The 21,092-nt window shown below is 32.3% G+C and overlaps 1 protein-coding gene across 3 annotated transcripts in view; it reads left to right on the forward strand.

Annotated features, from left to right (window-relative positions):
* The window catches only part of Fas1 (fasciclin 1 Fas1 domain-containing), a 690,358-nt gene that overhangs the window by 438,439 nt on the left and 230,827 nt on the right, over window positions 1-21,092 (forward strand). For all 3 annotated transcript variants that reach the window (XM_076539832.1, XM_076539833.1, XM_076539834.1), the window contains exon 2: window positions 14,125-14,260. In XM_076539832.1, coding sequence (XP_076395947.1) covers window positions 14,125-14,260 — 136 coding nt within the window. The remainder of the gene's footprint in view (window positions 1-14,124; window positions 14,261-21,092) is intronic.

The following is a 21,092-nucleotide window of genomic DNA, read 5'->3' on the forward strand; positions in this document are numbered from 1 at the left end:
GAAAATTTTAAAGTACTGAACTTTTAAATTATCAAATTTCTAAATGAAATTACCACGTATCTTTACTTCAGAATAACTAAATTTCTAATTTCCTAAATTCCTAAATGTCTAAATCAAATTTGCGGGTTACCAAAATTACCAAGTTACAAATTTCTACTTTTCTAAATAAATTATTACATTTACGATTTTCTAAATTACAAAATTCCGAAATTATCAAAGCAATTTCAAACAACTACGGAACAAGAGCCGCTGTTTTCACCCAAGAAGAAACGTCCAGTTATGGTCTACACCCCTACAATAGTATCCATGCAGCCGAAACGTACGCAATCCTATCAGCTCTTAACCTTGTCAACAGATCTCCTCAGTCCAAGTTCATAATCTTCTCTGATTCCCTCTCCACAATCCGGAAAACTCAAAACATAAACTACACCACTGAAATGCATTTAGAAATCCAGGAAAAATATGATAAACTAACCAAAGACAACAAAATTGTAATCATAGCGTGGGTTCCTTCCACATGGATATCTACGGAAACACCATGGCCGACCTTCAGACAAAAATTGCAGCGACTATAATCACAGAAAACCAGCCGATATTAAACACCTCTGCGGACATCCATAATCATATCGCGGCACTACTAAAACAGTCATGGGACTCTACATGGAGAAAATACAAAGCCAGCTCAACCCATCAACAACTCGACAAATTCTACGATTTAAAAACTAACCCTAGACACAATAGAAGAAATCAAGTGGCAGTAACCCAAATTAGGACCGAACACACCAAATTGACTCACTCATACATACTCGAAAACGGTTCCCCCAAAAGGTGCTATATGTGCAACACAACCATAACCATCAGACACATAATATTGGAATGCAGAAAATATAACCACGCCAGAAGAGGATTAGACATTAAGAACAACCTCACTGAAGCAACCACATCAACAGCGTATCAAGACACATTACTAAAATTTTGTAAAACTATAGGAATCCTCACCCAACTATGAAGAAGTTATGTCAAACCATCCACTTCCGACCATAACCCTGTCTCCGTAAACTGGTCAACAGTCGCTAATAACCTAGGTAATTGATGCGGCTATAAACCACTATTAAAAAAAAAAGCAATGTCCTAAGTTGCGAAATGACCAAATTTCTAAATTGCCATATAAATTTTTGTACCTCTAAATTTCTATATTTCTAAATTTTTAAATTATCAATCTCCTAAATAACTAAAATTTTAGTTCTAAATTTGTAAGGTACCAAATTTATATGTTACTAAATTAGTGAATTTGAAAATGTCTAACTCCTCAAATTTCATAACTATCAGAGTTTTTAAATTTCTCTATTTCCAAATTCAGAAATGTTAAAAACTCCTTATATATTATTCCTACATTCCAATTATATGTGCACAGTAGTGCCGACAAGCTCTTTGATGGTCAATTGATCTGCCCATCACTGTCCTACATCATCTCTGTGAGTTTCCACTGTGTCTGTAAAGCGTATATCGAAAACGCAGGGCGAATACATTATTTGCCACGTTATTGCATGCCCCGTTGAATCTCCTTTATTGTTAATCGGCCAAGTGTGCGTTTGTTGGAAACGTTGCCCGGCAGGCAAAGGTTTAAGGAGCTGGAACATGCGCCTAACTAATTTCCATATTATATTATTAAACGCTATATCACGCGTGGATGCTTTAACAGCATTACGTTGAAATTACCTTGATTGAAACCTGTTAGATCGTTTCACCTATCATCTTGACTGCAGTTTGCTAAATGTACCGTGCTAGATTATCAAATAAATATTCTTCTTTTATACATTTTTCTTTTTAACGCTAAAACTGCCGATATTATATATACACTTTTAAATGTGGAATGAATACGTAACTGAAGCATCAACTGATGTACAGAACTATTTATCTCATCAAAATATGATGGACATTTTGCATAACATACATATAAACATATAAATATGTGCACACGTGCATACATGTACACACAGACACATGTATACACACACAGACGTACATATACGAGGGTACTCAGAAGAAACCGAATATTTTTGTTTAATTTATTTATTCAAATGTTAAGCATTGTTTAATGAATGTAACCAATGTTTCTCCTACTTTGAGTCGAACTTCACATGCACCTCGTGGATTAACATCTGTATAGAAAACAATAATGTACTAAAAGTTTCGTTTCTTTCCTAACATCTACATCAGAAGTCACCGAACTTCCTCAACCCACATTGTATTAAATTATTTATGTGCTGAATGAAACCACTCTACAATATCGCGATAGCTATTTCACCAAACCTAGTCAATCTCACGATAACAGATAAATTATTCATTCAAGTTAGATTCGTTTCAATTCCAAAGCATTTTACGTTTCAACAAAGAACTGTTTAAACACTCTTACCTCCATTTTCTGTAATTGAGAACCATTCCACACATACCTATTCAGAACCACCTTTCGCTGTGCGGGATGCATAAAATTCTTTTTATCCGATCCCATATTTCAACGAACGCGAGATTTTACGATATTATACGCGAACGATATCGGTCCTGCTGAATTCGTCGAGAACTGTGGATCGTTTGCGGTTCGATGGCGTCTTCGCCGTTGCGACGCAGCGCACGATGCACATCCGAAGCACGGATGCATTATTCGCCGAGGTACTGCACGCGCCGTTGAGCTGGCGTCATTGTAAATTGGTCTGAGGCACGTTTGCCGGAAACGGCATCCAAAGAGATATAGAGATGGACGCGGAAATTGAAAATATGGAAAACTAGTGATTTGTGTGGTTGGAAAGAAATAGGGGGAATTTTAATGTTCGGAAATTTGAGGACTTGAAATTTTTAGAATTTGAGAATTTCAAGACTTGGAAAATTAAAAATTTGGAAGAATGGGAATTTGGAATTTTTTAAATTCGGATGCTTAAAAATTTGGGAAAATAAGAACTTGTAAATTCGCAAATTTGGGAATTTGGGAATTTCGAAACTTGGAAATTTTTCTTTTTGGATATCTGAAAATTTGAGAGTTTGAAAATTTCAGAACATTGCCATTTTTATTTTGGGTATTTGTAATTTCGTACGAATGAGAATTCGGAAATTTGATAATTTCAGAATTTCAGAATTTTAGAACTGAAATTTTTAAATTTGAATATTTGGAAATTTGGAAAAATTTGAACTTAACAGTTTCGAAAATCAACGGACATAATTTTCAGCGTGTATTACCATATTTTCCCTAGAGAAACCAGATTTGCTCTCAAACATCGTCTTCGTCGTTGTGACGCGACGCACGATGTCCATCCGAACCGCGAATGCATTATTCGCTGCGTTATTGCACGCGCCGTTGAGTCGGTTCTATTGTAAATTGGTCTCAGGCACGTTTACTGGAAATGTTGCCCAAAGGGGGATCGAGTTGGGCGCGAAACGTCCAGACGAGCCTGCTGGAAACCCGGTAAAAGCACTTATATTGAATACGTGGTCGACATTTCAATATCTCGATGCACTTATTCACGGTACCATCAATAATATATGATATTTTCCAGATGCTGGAAAATATCGCGACAGATCCATGCGATTTCTATATAAATTATTATGGATATCGTAATCGTTTTGGTTTTCATTTGTGAGTAGTGCTGTGGTCTGTTAGAAATCTTTTGTTATGAATTCTTCAAGTATTAATTACATAACCCTTTGATTACGAAAGGCATATACAGGGTATTTTCAAAATTGTAGTAATCGTTGAGGTTTTCATTTATTAGTAGTGCTGTGGTCTGTTAAAAATCTTTTGCTATGAATTCTCCGAGTATTAATTACATAACTCTGATTACGCAAGACATACAGGTTGTTTTCGAAATGGTAGTACCATCAGGTAGTGAAAAATAGGTGAATCAACATAGGAAAATAAGTAAAAAAAATGAAATAAAATTTGTCTGTATAAAGATTCATTATTAAGAATATTAAATTTGAACATTTTTAAATATTTGTAAAAAATTTTGTTCACAATGTTAAAAATGATAAAAGCAACAAATTGCTTCTTAATTCTGTAGTAAACAAATAAATTATAAATCAACAGATCTAATTATTATTATCGCTAAGTAGGTTTGTTATTTTATACTACTTTATTAGATTTATTACTTATGTGTATTCATAGAATAAATTCATTACATTAAACATTGGTATCTAGTATATTAATAATGTTATACAGAATGATTGAAAAATATTAGTGATTATATTTATATATTTAATAATATTTTACAATCGCCAACAATTTAGTGACTATAAATATCATTAATAAATATAAATTTGTATGTTATATTATAATTTTGTAAAAGATAATTTAATGAAATTATTTCCTAGATAATTTCCTCATGAATGAACCAAACTTCTATATAAACTTCATATGTACATAATGACATTTATCGTTATAACCTAAACTTCTTACAGTCACATACAAACTAGATACAATCAAAGACTATGTGGATCAGACACAGGTAAGTAATAAAAATTATGCGATTAACGTGTCTGTCTTAGAAGTTGTACATTATTCTTTTTAAAACCTTTATTTGACTCGAACTACCTAATTTAATTAATTATAATTCTCTAGAATTTTGTAATTTTTTATTATTTTTTGTTAACGTATTATTTGTATGTGTATTACATCGGATAGGAACTAATTAAAAATGTACTTATTGCTAATAATGTGTTGACAACGTCTCGAAAATGGCATCTCGAGGGTCCATGCAACCCAAAAAATATGTCATAGGTGAAAATAAATTTAATTATTCATAGAATATTTTCCTTATAAATGTAACATTACTGATGAACGAATTACAAAATATTAAAGATTATGATCATTTTTATTATAGTAATTTATTATTATCATAATCCTTATAACGTTTCGTAATCCGTTCATCATCAATGTTGTATTTACAACAAAAATATTTTATGAAAGATTAAATTTATTTTCCTCTACGACATTTTTCCTTAAAACCACATTCGAAACCCACCGAAATATCCAAGGAAACATTTAAGTAACTCCTGACGATAGCCAGACTTCATCAACGACTTCGAAAGGTTTGTAAATAAGGATACCGGAAAAAATTACCGCCCCATCGTTGTTCTGTTCCCTGGAATTTTCAGTTAGTCCTTGTTGGTCCTGCATCTCTCTTCCTTCGAGTTCGGATTACCTCGATTCCGCAAACAACCTCGCGGCACAATTTCGGCTCCTAAGCTTTGCCCGGTTCCCGGCGAGTTTACCGAAGCTTCAAGCGGATCGGGAAGAGATTTTGAGGTAATTTATCTCGCTTGATGGGATTTGTTGGATCCCGTAGCTGCTGGCGTAAATGATCAAGCGTTGACCGTACGTATTCATTTTCCAGCAGAACGACCGATTTCTTAAATCCGTTTCTTAAATTCTGCAATTTTCGAAAGCTTCATGTTTATTGGATAAAACCTTACCGGTATCCAACCTAGCTTATGACACACGACATGCGCCATTTTACCTGTTCTTACATGCTAATTAACATTGATATATTATTATTAATGTTACAATAATGTTAATGTATAAGAAAAAAGGATATCGTCCACATATGTACAGGTCATTAAATTAAAAAAAATTAAACATTCACATGCTAATGGAGACCTTAAAAAGGTTACACACATCCTCATGTGAATTAAGAAAATATCACATGGAAAACTGTTTCCTTTCTTTTACTACATCAATAAATTTGTGCTTATTCGAATTTATATTGAAACAATTCCTTATTTTTAGTAGCAAAGTCCACAAACTTTGATGTGATTATTATGATTTTGAAGACAATACAAACTTTAATGAAATTTCTCAAAATTTGAGACGTGTTGATGAACAAAACTTGTGTACTTTGTATGTAATAAATCTTACTAATGTAGTTGCTAACACGCTAACTTGTTACTACCATAAGAGTATCGATTATAACCTCTAACCTCGAATTGTAACTCCTATGATGTTTCAACGGTTTCCTCGTATATTATTTCACAATTCCATGCAAACCATAATACAATCAGAAATTGTATATATAGACTTAACTTTTTATGTAGACTCATAAAAATGTTAAGAAATTAATGTGTTTATCTAAAGACATACACATAATTCTTATTAAAGTCTTCATTTGAGGTAGGTAATTAAATTAATTATAGCTCCCTACAATTTTGTAATTTCTTATCATTTCTTTCTGGCATATATTATTTGCGTCGTATGTGTATTATACCAGATCAGAACTAATTAAAGCTTGTACGTTTTATTTTTTTCGTACAACCCTCAGTGTTTTCAACCCTTGCTCGCCTCGATGAATGAACTCGCATTAATTGCCTGGAGTCACGACATGTCTCCATTACTCAAGAGCTTCGTTAAAGGATAAGTGGCCTGTAAGGATAAAGGAACGGAAAGATAAAAGAGAATGCAACGGTGTTTCATCGTTATTTTTCATAAATTGGATCGTCAAAATCGTGGACCACGGCTACAATTGAACTGATACTTGTCCTGAAGCAGGAAGAAACACTTTTTGATTTTATCGTACAATGAGAAACGAAAGTGGACTCATATACCCACTTTTTCTAGAAAATTATTTGTTTATATATTAATAAGAGAATGGGAAACTTTTTTAGTGTAGTTTAGTACACTATATTAGTGAACAACTATATCGTTCAATATGTATACAAATTGCTACATATTTTTTTCATTAAAGAATTTATATCTTAAATTTATGACAGTGGTTCGTTAACCAACATATATATACATAGATATATTTTACCTGTCTCCATTTTTTCAGAGTCATTGAGTATTATTGTCATCTTCAATTTGTGATTAGTGAACAAATTATTACCTATATACAAATTCCTTAATTATATTTTCATTAAAAATATTGTATAATTATATTCGTACTCAACATGTATACATATAATTATACAATTATTTTTGTTGATTAAACAGTTTATATTTTGAGTTAATTCAACTTCATTTTCTAATTATGATTCTTCTTTTCTTTCTGACTTACTTAATGTTAGACATCTTAACATAACGTTTCATAGTTTTTATACTGTCTTACATTACTATTTTATAATTTTTATATTTACTGTATTACTGTTCTATAATTTTTATAGTTTTCTGATCTTACTACTTTATAATTTTGCATTGTTGTTTGTTACTATTTCATCATTTTCGTACTGTTTTGTGATATTATTTTATATAACTGTTTTATTTTTTTTGTCTCCGTTGTTACAATTTTATCGTTTTTATACTGTTTCATAATTTCACTTGCTAACAGTTGCTTAAGAGTTTCGTTCATTAAAAAGTACTAACCTCTTCGTATATCATAATTTAGTACCCAATTATAAACTTAAAAAAGTTAGATTTAATTACATATGACGTAGGTGAAATATCACCACACCAACATACGCAATAAATATATGTATCACGAGTGTAATTTGAATTTCTTTGTGAAAATATTAATTATTAATTTATCAACTTTGTATCCAACGGTGCATGTCAATTAGTACATAACTAGATAATTGGGAATTTGAATTCAGACTGAGGTCTATTAGCCGTGCAACCCGATTCATGGAATTACCAGGAAATTTCTGATTAATTAATGGAAGCTGAACTAGGATGCGGTCGATCCATGTGGCTTCGTATGCCATAGCAATCGGTTAGGTCTTTGAATTGTGTAATAAACTTTACAACATTTCATTACTTATTTATGTCAAACGTGCTATAGTTACATTTAAACAAGCAACTATTTACAATTAATTTTGTGTAGACCTGAACGTGCATTTTTAAAGTGATGTTCTTTAATATATTGTTTGACATAAATAGTAGTATATTACTATACTAATAATAAATAGAATAAGGTGAAGTGGGGTAAGTTCGTAAACGGGGCAAGTGCGTGTACAGGCTACTTTTATTACAATATGATCGAAATTTCTCCATTTAGTATCTTTGTTTCCTTGTTGTGTTTCACTATATCTCCTTTCATATTTCAGCTAAGAGTACTTGTATAATGCAATTAAAAGCATTTTATAGCAGATTTGTTAATAATTCTACTCTTACTCCATTGCACATGAAATAAAGTTTCAAAGTATTTAGCTTCAAGTTACGCTCTTACCTCATTTTCGGGGAAAGTGCAGAGTAGCTGACATTTTAAACAATTTCTTATCAAAATCAAAATGTACAAGGAAAATTAAGGTCCTAGTTAATATTAATAAAATACCTATAATTATGCAAAGTGTTCGATATCGACAGCGTTAAGTATTTAGATAGCAGATTGAAAATATTTACATTTAAATACCAACTTTAGAAAAACCAGTCTGCACTTACCCCATTTCACCTTAAAGAATAATATAAATAATATAAATATAAATAGTAATAATAATACAAATAGTGGCATTTATAAATAATAATATTATCTTTAAATAGTATATTACTACCTTTAAGTTAACTTATATTTAAATCAATTTCGCAGTTGTATTGTTTTAATTTAAAACTTGATGTTTTCTAAAATGTCAGGTAAAATTCCAAACTTATACATTTCAAAATGATATAATACATATTTTGAATAAAATGTAAGATGATATAATAGAACATTGGATTGCAACTGGAAGTTAACGTTGCTTGCATTTCATAGCCGTCGAAATAAAAGAATAAAAACTATGATCAATAGAAGAAAATAATTCCTACACCACAATGTTAATTTTCAATACGGTTGACAGAAACGATATGAATTGTTAAAGTAAAGAACTTTCTAAGCCTTGACTAAGTAATTAACTTTAAAAAGCCGTTCTCTTAATTATATTCATGAATTCACCCCTCGAAAGTCGTAACAACGTTAAACCTTTAAAGTTTCCAAGTCTTTGATGCTAACGTCAAGTAACACTTTTGGCCGCTTTGTATGCTTTGATAACAGTGATAATCATTATACGGTTTGAACATGTTATTTAACAATATATTGATCGATATCTTTATTATTTTTTCGCTACTAGTTATTATACTATATGAACATTTTTCGAAATATTTAAATTTAAGAAATTTAGAATTTTGAGATTTTTAAATTTTAGACCTTTGCAATTTTTTAATTTTAGAATTTTGGAAATTTTGAATTTTAGAACTTTGGGGATTTTTTATTTTAAAACTGAGAATTTTCAATATTAAAATTTTGGAGTTTTTAAATTTCAGGATTTTAGGGTTGTTAAATTTTAGAACTGGAAATTTTGAAATTTAAAACTTCGAGAATTTTCAATTTTAGAACTTTGGAGTTTTTACATTTCAGAATTTTAGGGTTCTTAAATTTTAGATCTTTGGAATATTTGAATTTTGGGATCTTTGGATTTTACCATAATGGAATTCCCAAAGTTTGAAACACTGGGACTTGAGGACATTGAAATTTTGGAATTCCTTAATTTAAATAACTGTAATTAATCTAATTTAATTAAGATTAATGCAATCCTCTAAAGAATTTCTAATTCGTTATTTCAAAAAATCAGACGTTTGGGACTCTAGAATTTTTATATACGAATTTAACAAAATCTAAATAACCTCTAGATTTCATAAAACCTTGATTTCTTTTTATACGTACATAAATCAAAATGTTATTGCAATAAAATTGGACTAAAATTGAAATTTTATTGGAATAAAATTCCAATACCCTTTAAAATTTACGTCAAAATTCCTTCCCATCATAAACTGTCATACGTAAATTGAATGAGTTATAAAAAATACTGAAATTATTTAAAACTTTCATTTTTTTGTATGCGCAGGTAAATTGAAATTTTATTGGGACAAAATTGATATTTTATTGCAATAAAATTCTAATACCCTTTAAAATTTACGTAAAAATTCCTTCCCTCATAAACAGTTATACGTAAATTTAACAAATTTTAAAAAATTCACGTTTTTTTAAATTTTCGTTCCTTTTATATAGACAATTGAAATTTTATTAGAAACGAATTTACGTTAAAATTCCTTCTCACATTGATTCTTATATGTAAATGTAACAAATTCTAAAGCATTCACGTTTTTTAAAATTTTCGTTTTTTTTTTATATAGACACCTCAATTGAAATTTTGTTAGAAAAGAATTTACTGAATTAGGATAAAAAAGTAGCAAAATTGGTAAAATTGGCATTCAGTTGCATAGTAATTAAAGATAAGTGGTAGTCATAGAAGTACGTCAAGATATGTACATCACTAAATATTTTCTTTCTGTTTACATTATATCTAATCATTATACTTAACCATTATACTTAACCGTTATACTTAACCTAACCTAACCACAATTTTATAATAAGTACAAGTGTTTGTCTCTATCATCCTGACAAAGAAAATTCCAATAAATTCTAAGCAACTCACAAATTGCTTAAAAGCATTGTTTCCATATGCACAAATAAACTGACAGTTTCGCTATATCTAATTTGAAGTAAACGTTTACGTATGTTTGGGCCACGAATAGTATGATGGCGGCGTTCAACATCGTTACAGTTGCCCTATTTCCGGACCCCTGAAACATGCTAATTAAACTGGCTAATAGACGGTTCGGCCTTGGCTGCCCATCAATCGATTTAACTACAAATTCAATTGAACGTTACTTATTGGACGGGAAAAATAATTACTCGCCCGAGAGGTTCAACTACCGTGACGCGATGAAAGAGGGTACACAGACCTTGTTAACTCATCGCATTCGTTCAAATTTTCGTGTTATTCAATAAATTAACATCAATCGCTTACGTTTTTTATTCTATTATATCCAACTTTGTGCATTCTGTATTGCTCTTTGTAGATATAACATTCGGTATGTCGTTGCAATTGATAGCGTTTAAATTGAATATGTACAGCTAATTTGATGGATAAGATAAAAAAGTATAATTAGAATGTATTGGAATATGGGGTGGTTATTTAAGATTTATTGAAAACTGAGAAATTTTGATATTTGAAAGTTGGATAATTTGTAAAAATGACGATTTGGAAATCTGATACTTTAGATAGGAAATTTGATAATTCAGGCGCTAAATTATTAATTTTAAAGACTTTGTGGCTCAAGAGTTTCAAGGGCTTAGAAATTTCGGAATTTAGAACTCTACTTGAAGATTAGGAATGTGAAAATTTTTACTAAATAAAATCGTGCATTTATATTCCAAAACAAGAAATCTCTCAAGTACAAATACCATGAAGTTTGAGTACATATAACATAACAATTTGACGTCTTTTAAATTCCTGCGAAACTTCGGTGAAACTGTTGATTTAATTTCGATTGTCATTATACGTACTCGCTGCATAAATATTTTCTCTTGTCACTTTACACGTTAACTGAGAGAACATTTCAACGTAGTCTGAAGCTAAAGTGCAGGATAATCCAACGAATTATGTTTTTCCATCGAAGAGGATACGCGTACGTCTGTCGCTTTCGGTGTTTTCCCATTTCGCGTAGCAAAGAAACGACTCGTAATATCCTCTGCTTCGGGTTAATTGCGCATTGATAACTAACGAGCTTCCTTTGTGCGAACTGTCAGCGAGACGAAAGACCCCGGCAAATTTCATTCGACGCGCCGGATTAAACGCTTTTACCCGCATGGAACGCGAACTGCTAACTCGCTATGCACAATCGTGCGTTTAATCCGTCCCGACTTCGCTTACTTGTTTCACGTATTAGTTCTTGCACGTGGATGCGTTTTCCCGTGACGGAAAATCGATGGTCGTTTTGCTTTTAACACTCCGGAAAACTGAACTCTCTTGGCAGGATGTCGAAACGACGTCTGGAATCTGAATAAAGGCACATTTGGACGTGGGTGCGTTTGGACAGTTTAAATTTGCCGCCTTAACACGTTGACTGTCACACTGAAACAGTTAGAATTTTAGTTGAAATTTTTTTTTACTTTTAACAGGTCTTACTACATTTATTTATGATATTTTATTTTATTTATTATTATTGTTTTGTTATTATGTTTATTATTATGGGCTACCTAAAAGGACAGTTTGAATTTACCGCCTTAACGTTGACTGCCACACTGAAACAGTTGGAATTTTAGTTAAAAGTTTTTTTTACTGTTCAAAAGTTTTATTATCTTTATTTACGATATTTTGTTTCATTTATTATTATTGTTTTGTTATTGTATTTATTATTATTATGGACTATCTAAATGGACAGTTTGAATCTGCCGCCTTAAGACATTGACTGCCATAGCGAAGCAGTTATAATGTTGATTATAATGTCCTTTTATTTTTATCAACTCTTACTCAATTTTGGTACAATATACTGTTTTATTTATTATTTTTATTTTTCTTATGCAATTCAACGAAATAATTAAACCGTGGACGAATAATCCATTTCACAGAGAAAATTAATTATAGTTCACACCTGTTTTTTTAAAATACCGTTGAATCAAAGACCGAACTACGTGCATCAGAAAATTTTCATGAAATTTATGAATGGAGCTAAATATTAAATTCCGGATCGTGTATATTAAGAGATCTCAAAATTTATTATTCGCATATTGGAAATTCTATTGTCTCACGTCCGTTTTTTTCTTGACATCTTCATTCGCAGGACAAATTCCACGAACATTCTGTCACTATTCGCGGAAGGATGACACATTTGTTCAAAAATATGCCCCCTGAGTAAAAGTATTGTGTCGCAGATAAAATTGTTTGTCTCGCGGAGATGTCTACAGAAATACGTATATGTTTCACGCTTGGGAAACGATTCCCACAAGAGTTCTGAGCGAAAAAGCTTGGAAGCAGCCTGCGACTGCAGAATAGTTTCGCGAAGAGATGTCGCTGTTTTGTCTTGACCCAAGTAGCGTTTAAGGTTAAACTCGACCTGATTTTGAGAAGTAAGGGTACATCGTCATAATGAGTACCATCATAGTTCTCTTAAAGCAAGCGAATGGGACTCATTTGACTGCAAGGTAACGATGATATAACTTCTACGTCTTTTTATGGAGTGCATAAATGTGCCATATTTTCTTCAATTGAGTGTTAATTTACTAGATTTCTATGTTTGTTGTGTATATCTACTATACAAACAGTGTGTATTTTATTCAGACATGTACGAAGACGTATATTCTTAGGTGCCTAGGTTGTCTGTGTCCCCAAATCCTATATTTTTGGATGTACTACATACTTATATTCTTGTATACCAATATATTCATATTGCAATATACTTATATACTAATACCTCTATATTCCAATATCGTTATACCCCTAGATTTGTATATCCTCATGTCCGAAGATTTTTAGATCTCTTGACACACGGATCACTATATTTCCAAATTCCATCAAGATCTTTCAATCATTAAATTCCTGTATTCAGAGACCCTTCAATCCTTAAATCCCTAAATCCCTAAATCCCTATATCTCTAAACACCTAAATTCCTAGGCTCTTACATGCTAAATTACTAAATTGCTAAATTGCTAAATCGCTAAATTCCTGAATTCATAAATTCTCAAATTCCTAAATTCCTGAATTCCTGAATTCGAAAAATTCCTGAATTTCTGAATTCCTAAATTCCTAAATTTCTGAATTCCTAAATTTCTAAATTCCCGAATTCCTAAATTCCTAAATTCCTAAATCCCGCAATTTCAAAATTCCTAAAGTCCCAAATCCCCAAATCTTTCAAATTCTTTTTCCCCATATCTCAATATTTCAATGTCCCTATATCCTAGCATTCTTGACCTCTATGTATATCAGTCCATATGTACCCAATTGTAAGTCTCTAGGTTCCTCTATTCATATGTCCTCAGATTCATATATCCCTACTTCAAAAAAATGAGGTTAACTCTCACAGAATTTATATTACTAGAAAATCTCGTACTCATACTCTCATACTCTCATACTAATATTTATTTATTTATTCAAATAAAAAGTTTGAGAAATCTATTCATAAATTTTACAATTGAAAATATTTTTTTTATTTTATTTTAATTTTACTTCACTATATCACATTTTGAAATAAGCTAGTTATAATTTTGTATTAGATGTGCAACTTACTTTTTAGAGAGAAATGAACCCGTTTTAATTGTTTTGTAATTCTTGATCATCCAATTTAAAATTTCGGAATGCCAAACTAATGGGGTCTATTTTCAATCTTGTTACAGTTCTACCACTTGCTCGAGGCGAGTCATGTAGCAAACACGACGCTCACGTATCGACATGTGACAGTATTTGCACCTACGAATCGAGCTTTCCAGAAATACAACAAAACCAAAAAGAATTTGGTTCTCTACCATATGTGTAAGTACTTTACATTTAATTCTCATTAGTCCTTATCAATTCTTTTTGAAGATTTGCACTTATGCGCCATAAAATTGAATCTTTTTTATAAGAAATTATTGAGTTGTGATAGTAATTGTTAACTCTTTGTTGTTCGATTTTTCAAATTATAAAATAATTACGTTTCTTAATTATCACGATTAATTTTAATAAACAAACAAATAAATAAATTTTAATAAATAAATTTGTTAAAAAATTGATGAAAAAAAATTGGTGAAAAATATAGTAAATTTTCAACTATTTATACAGCAATAAAGTTTCATAATTAAAAACATGAAAAATAATATGGGTAAATTTAATAATTGTTTAATTTGTTGTTCATTTATGTCCGACAAAATACTGCTAAAAGAAAATTGAGAATTGTTATTTATTAAAAATAAATGAATATCCTTGACTACAGATTCTTTAATGCCTGTTCGTAATTAATACTTCTTGCGTTTTGATTACAAAAACTTCTGCTGTGCTTGCGAATGCATTCCCAGAGAGAGTTATTGTTTGTGTTACAGTTTACCTACACCCTTGTAGGTGCGTTAACTTTTATTAGAACAGAAGTTGCAGAGTAATATTGGTCTTTACGGGCCCATGTTAATGTAGCTTTCAACGTGTTTCATGATAGAAGTAGAAACTTGTCTTGTATATTCGTTGGCTAAGTACGTGAAAGAAGAACTTCAAAATTCAACAAAATGGTCATTAGTATTTGCAATAACAGAGTATGTCATTTTTAATTAACTATGTAAGGAAACTTTGATGATTTGTATATTCCTAGATATGATTTGTGAATTTCAACATTTCTGAACTTACAGATTTGAAAATATCGAATCTTTCAATTTGTAAATTTAACAGTTTGAAAAACTAAATCACTCATTCATCATAGTAAGATCAGCACGCGTCAGACACGCTTATTTGATCATTTGTCCGTGTGGAACCACGTATTGGTCTAATCAGTGCATTAATCCCGCGAATTTCGAATTTTGGGCTGTCGCTCTTTGATCTTACCGAACATGGTACGACATGTGTATCTGCAGCCATCATATGCAGAGAGACCTCGCATGCATCAGTACATCTATCTGCGAAATGCTGTTGAACTTAGACGTACAAAGGGACTGCATTGAACTCACATTAAATATTCGCAAGAATTCTATATTGCGTGTAATTCAAGGTACTTCGATATTCATAAATGAAATTTTAGTATTAAGTGTACTTGAGATACAGTATTCGTTCCGTTTTGATTATCTTCCACATAATTCAAATATTCAAAGCAAATATTTTTTCTTAAAATAAGCACCACTATCTCGTGTCTCTATAGACCAATTCTATCCCTACACTACGGTTACCACCGCAAAGATGAAGATATAGCATATCATTTGATATGCAACGATCCAGACTTGTCTCATTTCCTATTCCGATGGAACATTCGAGCGTATCGAAATTCGCAATCACAGCAATCGTGTAATAATTAAATAATCTCTTGATTGTGTGGATTAAGAGCGAGTGTTCGATGTCATAGGATCGATCGTTTGAGCTGTCGACGGAGTTTACGAGCGAGATATTGCTAATTATTGATAAAGCAACGCGCCAACATCACAAATTCTAACACATCGTGGACCACAATGAAGGATTAGCCGGTTGTAGTAAACTGCAATAATACTCTGTTATAGTAACGCATGAACATAGTCGTTGTACCGACGAAGACCGGCTTTAAGGAATAAACAGCTCCTTGGGGATTAATATTAATCGATACGCTCGGTGTAACACTCGAGACGCTTCGAGTTGCTGAAGACGGACGAAGAAGACTCAATTCTGCTCGATTGTAAATTAGACAATATAATCTTGGTTTTACATTAGAATTCAGATTGGAATTTAGCGTTTTATTTTTTTTCTGAAAAGAATATGAAGAAGTATCAGCTGATGCAATAAAAAATATATGATTCCGTTTAAAAAAAGATTAATGACCTTCATATGTCCTTTACATGTCCACCTACAAAAAAAATATACCACCAGTATATGTCCTCTCAAAACCATTCAACTTCATCTGAAACATTGTTTGCTATGAGTAATAATAATGACGCAAATCTAAATGGCAAAATGTGGTAAGCCACTTTGTATATGACAATGTTCTCTACGCAAGTAACGATTACTGTCAATTTCACGACAACTGGCGTCAATGATGACCTAGTACAGTTGTCAACGATAAGTAATAAAACTTTTAACGTCCAGTCGATTCTGTGTGTCAAAAATTATTGAAAACGATACCAAAACACGGTTTTTTTATCGATTCAATAACGATGGACAACAATGATGACAGATTCCTATCGTCAGTGTTATGTCGTGCTCTTCGCAATATTTTTTGAAGGTGGCACGATAGGTGCACCCAATGTGCTGGGTAAACTTGATTGTGTATAAGTAGGTTAAAAAATTCATAATATAAGCAGAGTACTGAATGAGTTTACACAGCATTAGGTTTTTAGTAGATTTAAAGTGAACTTGTTGAATGTTAGATCGATGCTGATATTTGTACATTTTGGTATCTGCGAAGTAAATAATTTTTTGGTGATAGAGTGGTGGTTGTACCAATTGTAATGTAAGTTGTAGAAGAAGGAAATGGAATAGAGGGAGGAAATAGAAGATAGAGGGAGGAAGGCTGAATTAACGGTTTGGGTGTTCAGGTAGTTGGAAAAAACTTCTAATTTTTAGGAACAAGTTTAGAGTTTAGAGCATGACGGTTAGGTTAAGTTAATATGATTTGAAAAATATGGTGCCCTAAAACAACTTGAGTTTTCCTCCGACGTCATGTATAACCATAAACGGTGTAAGTTTAGGTTCTATCTGTACAAAACTACGCTACAGTCAGATCATCGCCAAAATCTAAATCAAATCTAGACTACAAGTTGTACATAATTTTTCAAAATATTATTTCCAAACTTTGTCGGAGAATGTAATTTAGGTGTCGAACCAATCTCTCATTTACAAGCACCAAATCATTCGGTTGAATCATTTGCATCCTTCCAACTAATTTCTGTCAGAACCAATTGATTGTTTTACACCCTGGTAGTCGTAGTTAAACCAAGTTGTCTGTGCTAACAGAAGGAACATTTCCCTACAAATTCAGACGAAGAAACATGAACAGGGATGAAACGAGCGTCCCTTAGACAATCGGGTAACACGAGCAAGGAGCAATTTAATCGTGTGCGGTCTCGATTCTATTCGAACCTGGAGTTCGACTACTGTCGTAGTCAACCACTGTGAAGAATAGCATGGAACTGGTCTGATAGTCAAAGATCGATTAGTTCAGAATTGAAATGTTATACACCGTTGTCTTGCGATTGACGACTCGAAAGAGAAAATGTTGTCTCGACAAGTGAACTTTTCAAATTTTCGTGTTTCCAAATTATTCAAAAACTGAATTTTCAAATCTTTTAACACTAAACCAGCACATGATGCGTACTTAATTTTAAATTAAAAATGAAGTTAAAAAAATAAATAAACAACGAAACATAAAGTGGTATACAAATTTATTCTTTATTTTGATGAAAATCAATACTGATTCCAAAATGCACTTTAACGAATTAACTTTTACTTTTGTCTCCGTCTAACGGTATTAATCATTATTAATTATTCCTTCTTGTATTCGCATGTTTCGATTCAATTTTGTTCTCTAATTTTCCTCACGTAATTTGACTGTAATTTTATAATCGTTCTTGAATAAATAGTCTTTCTGTTTTGTACATAATTAATTACGACAGTTTATTCGTCCACGGATCTCCTCGCCTTCAACAATACGTGGGAAGTGGTTTCTCGAACGAAAAATTGTGACGTTATCGGGAGTAGAATAGTTTTACGAAATAAATGTCGACCGGATGGAACTATTGAGAAAAGGAAGGCGCGTCTTGTTACCGAGAATTCATTTTAATCAGACATTTGCTCCTGTAGCTAGATTAAGTTCTATTCGTCTTTTAATTGCTATAGCAGCGCGTTATGGAATGGCTATTGAACAGTTTGATGTCACAACAGCATATTTGAATGGTGTATTGGATGAAGAAATATTTATGTCACCGCCTAAAATGTTAAATGAAGCGTTGGAATCACTTATTGAGTCAGAAGGTAAAAATAGTCAAATTAAAATTAAGACACAACGCATGTTAAAGGAACTATCGTCTGGGGACAAAGTTTATCGTCTCAAGACATCTCTATACGATGACAGGCTGGAAAGTGCTGGTATAACCGACTGGACAAGGCTCTGAAGAAATATGGAATGTCAAATTGTCACGGGGACAAACGGGGTACATAATTAATTACGACACTTTATTCGTCCACGGATCTCCTCGCCTTCAACAATGTGTACCTTAATCAACAGTATTTTAGTTCTTGTCAATACAAATTCAAGAACCTAGTATACCGTTCATATAACCTTGAAGGCAAAAAAATAAAAATTTCAACATAAAATGATAATTTTATAATATACATTTTAAGTAGGTTCCGTGAACCTAATGTTAATTGCTTTCCCTAACCAAATGGCAAAATACAGATGCAGAGTAGTGCATCTGTCATGACGGTGCTTTAAATTTCATAGTCATATCCTTTTCGACGATGACGATTTCCTATATCCGGCGACTCCCTTTTGACCCGAGGCATTTCACGATTGCTATGAAGAAACTGAGCACACGAAGGAAACAAGGAATTAAGAAGGGCGTTGCCGTTTTATGAAGAAACTTCCTTTGCGCGTTTAAGACGCCTCGAGCAACAAGGGAGACTACCGGGGTCTTTACCCCCTAAACGACAAAAATTTCATTCCCGCTTCAATTTCGTTGCTAGATGAAAAATTTTGTCGCAACGAATCAGTGTTCCTCTAATGTTCCAAATTAATTATACAGTCAAGGAACGCTGGCTTTTGTTACGGTGCTATTTGTACTAATTTATTTCAAAAAGTTACATTCTCAGATAATCTATGAAACAGTCTGTCCCACAGAAACATATCAATATGTTGTTTAAATTTTCCAACATTTTGTAACAAATTGACAAAGTTAAAAAAAATATTTTTAAATATCCCAATCCTTTATGAATAAAACAAAAAAAATTTAACTAAATCGGTTGAGTAGTTTCTAAGAAAAAAATTCCTAAATGAACCCAATTTTCGCCAAAATAGGTAAAAATTGCAAACTTTGAAGGCTTGTCATTGCTTAAGAAATTCGAAACCGGCAAAATGATGACTTAAACCCTCTCTAATTTCACATAGACTACAACATATTTCGATTAGAGCAAAATCGGAGATGGTGACTACCAAAAGTGGTCGATTTGGCGTGGAATGACCAATTGGTGAACATGTGAGATGTTGGTGAGATATGTTGGAACATATCTACCAAATATGTGGACCATATGTCTACCATATTTGGAGTACAAGTATTCTTCTGGTGATGCTCGTATTTTATTATAGATCAAACATTTTCAATAGAGTTTGCATCAGGTGACTTTGATGGCTAAAGGAGTGATGCTGTTTTCCGCTGTTCATTCGATACAAATGTTACTTCGATGTTTAGGGTCATTGCCTTCTAGTAATGCATTTGTTTTCCATTCTATGGAACCAACGTTTTAAAGATGTGAAAAATTGTCTTTGGTATAATTTCTCCACTTTTTGTGCTTTCAAATTGTCCTACATTGATCGATGTCTTGCCGAACGTAGAAAAGGACAGAAGAGAAAAATAACACAGTCGCCGTTTGCGTATATCTTAAAGGTACTACATTTCGAGCGAAGGAGACCGAACATAAACAAACAATGACCTACTAGAAGGACACTTCTAATGCAAGAATAAAACTTTTTTATTTTTGATTTTTTTTTTGTTGAAATTTTTTCCATCATATTTGTAACATTTTTCTCATTAAAATGAGACCAAACACGACATACTTCGGGACATATTTACTTGTAATTTCAAGTGTTACCTCGTACATCGATGACTTTAATAACATATTGCAAGTAAATATAACTCAAATTATGTCGTGTTTGATCTCATTTTAGTCAGGAAAATGTCACGAATATGATGGAGAAAGTTATATAAAAAAATTAGCAATGCTTAAACATTGCAAACAATCGAACAGACTTTTGATCTTTGCCGACTGCCACGACCGCAGTGTCTCTTTCTTCTTCACTCGCTATCCTCCTCTGCGTTAGAAACTTTTATCTTCGATTAAACCAGTAAATATAGTCCAAATTGTGTCATGTTTGGTCTCACTTTAATCGGAAAAATGTCAAGAATTAATTGGTAAAAGTTTGATAACGAAAAAGTCAAAAATAAAAAAGTTTTATATTTGCATTGGTATTGTCTCACGGATACACTATGGCCCGGATCACGTTACATTTCCTGGCGAGCGAACGACTGGCGTCTCGAGGGGTCTTCCCCCCAATGATGGGAATAACATTTTTGCTTATATCGTAAAGGACATTTTTGCGTATATAGAATGAACACTGTACATGCATCCTGAAAGTGCGTGCGTTAAAGGACTGAAAACGTACACATTTATGTGGTGTTTTACACTTCTTTGAGTTATCTGTCTTGTATGAACAGACTGAGCATGCTTGCTGAGATATTGTGGCCATAACGAAGATTTATCTGTGATCACCGTATTACTCTAATCACTCTCACTACTTTTTATCAGCGGATGTCAAACAATTTTCAACATGCTTTTTCGAAAGTAACGATTTTGACAATTTGCTCTACCACGTGACACCAAATTCACCTAAACGTCACCTAAACGTTGTAATATTATTATACACATATTTATGTCTTTTTTAGTTAAAAAT

Source organism: Megachile rotundata, chromosome 14 (assembly GCF_050947335.1).
Source record: "Megachile rotundata isolate GNS110a chromosome 14, iyMegRotu1, whole genome shotgun sequence".
Lineage (NCBI taxonomy): Eukaryota > Metazoa > Arthropoda > Insecta > Hymenoptera > Megachilidae > Megachile > Megachile rotundata.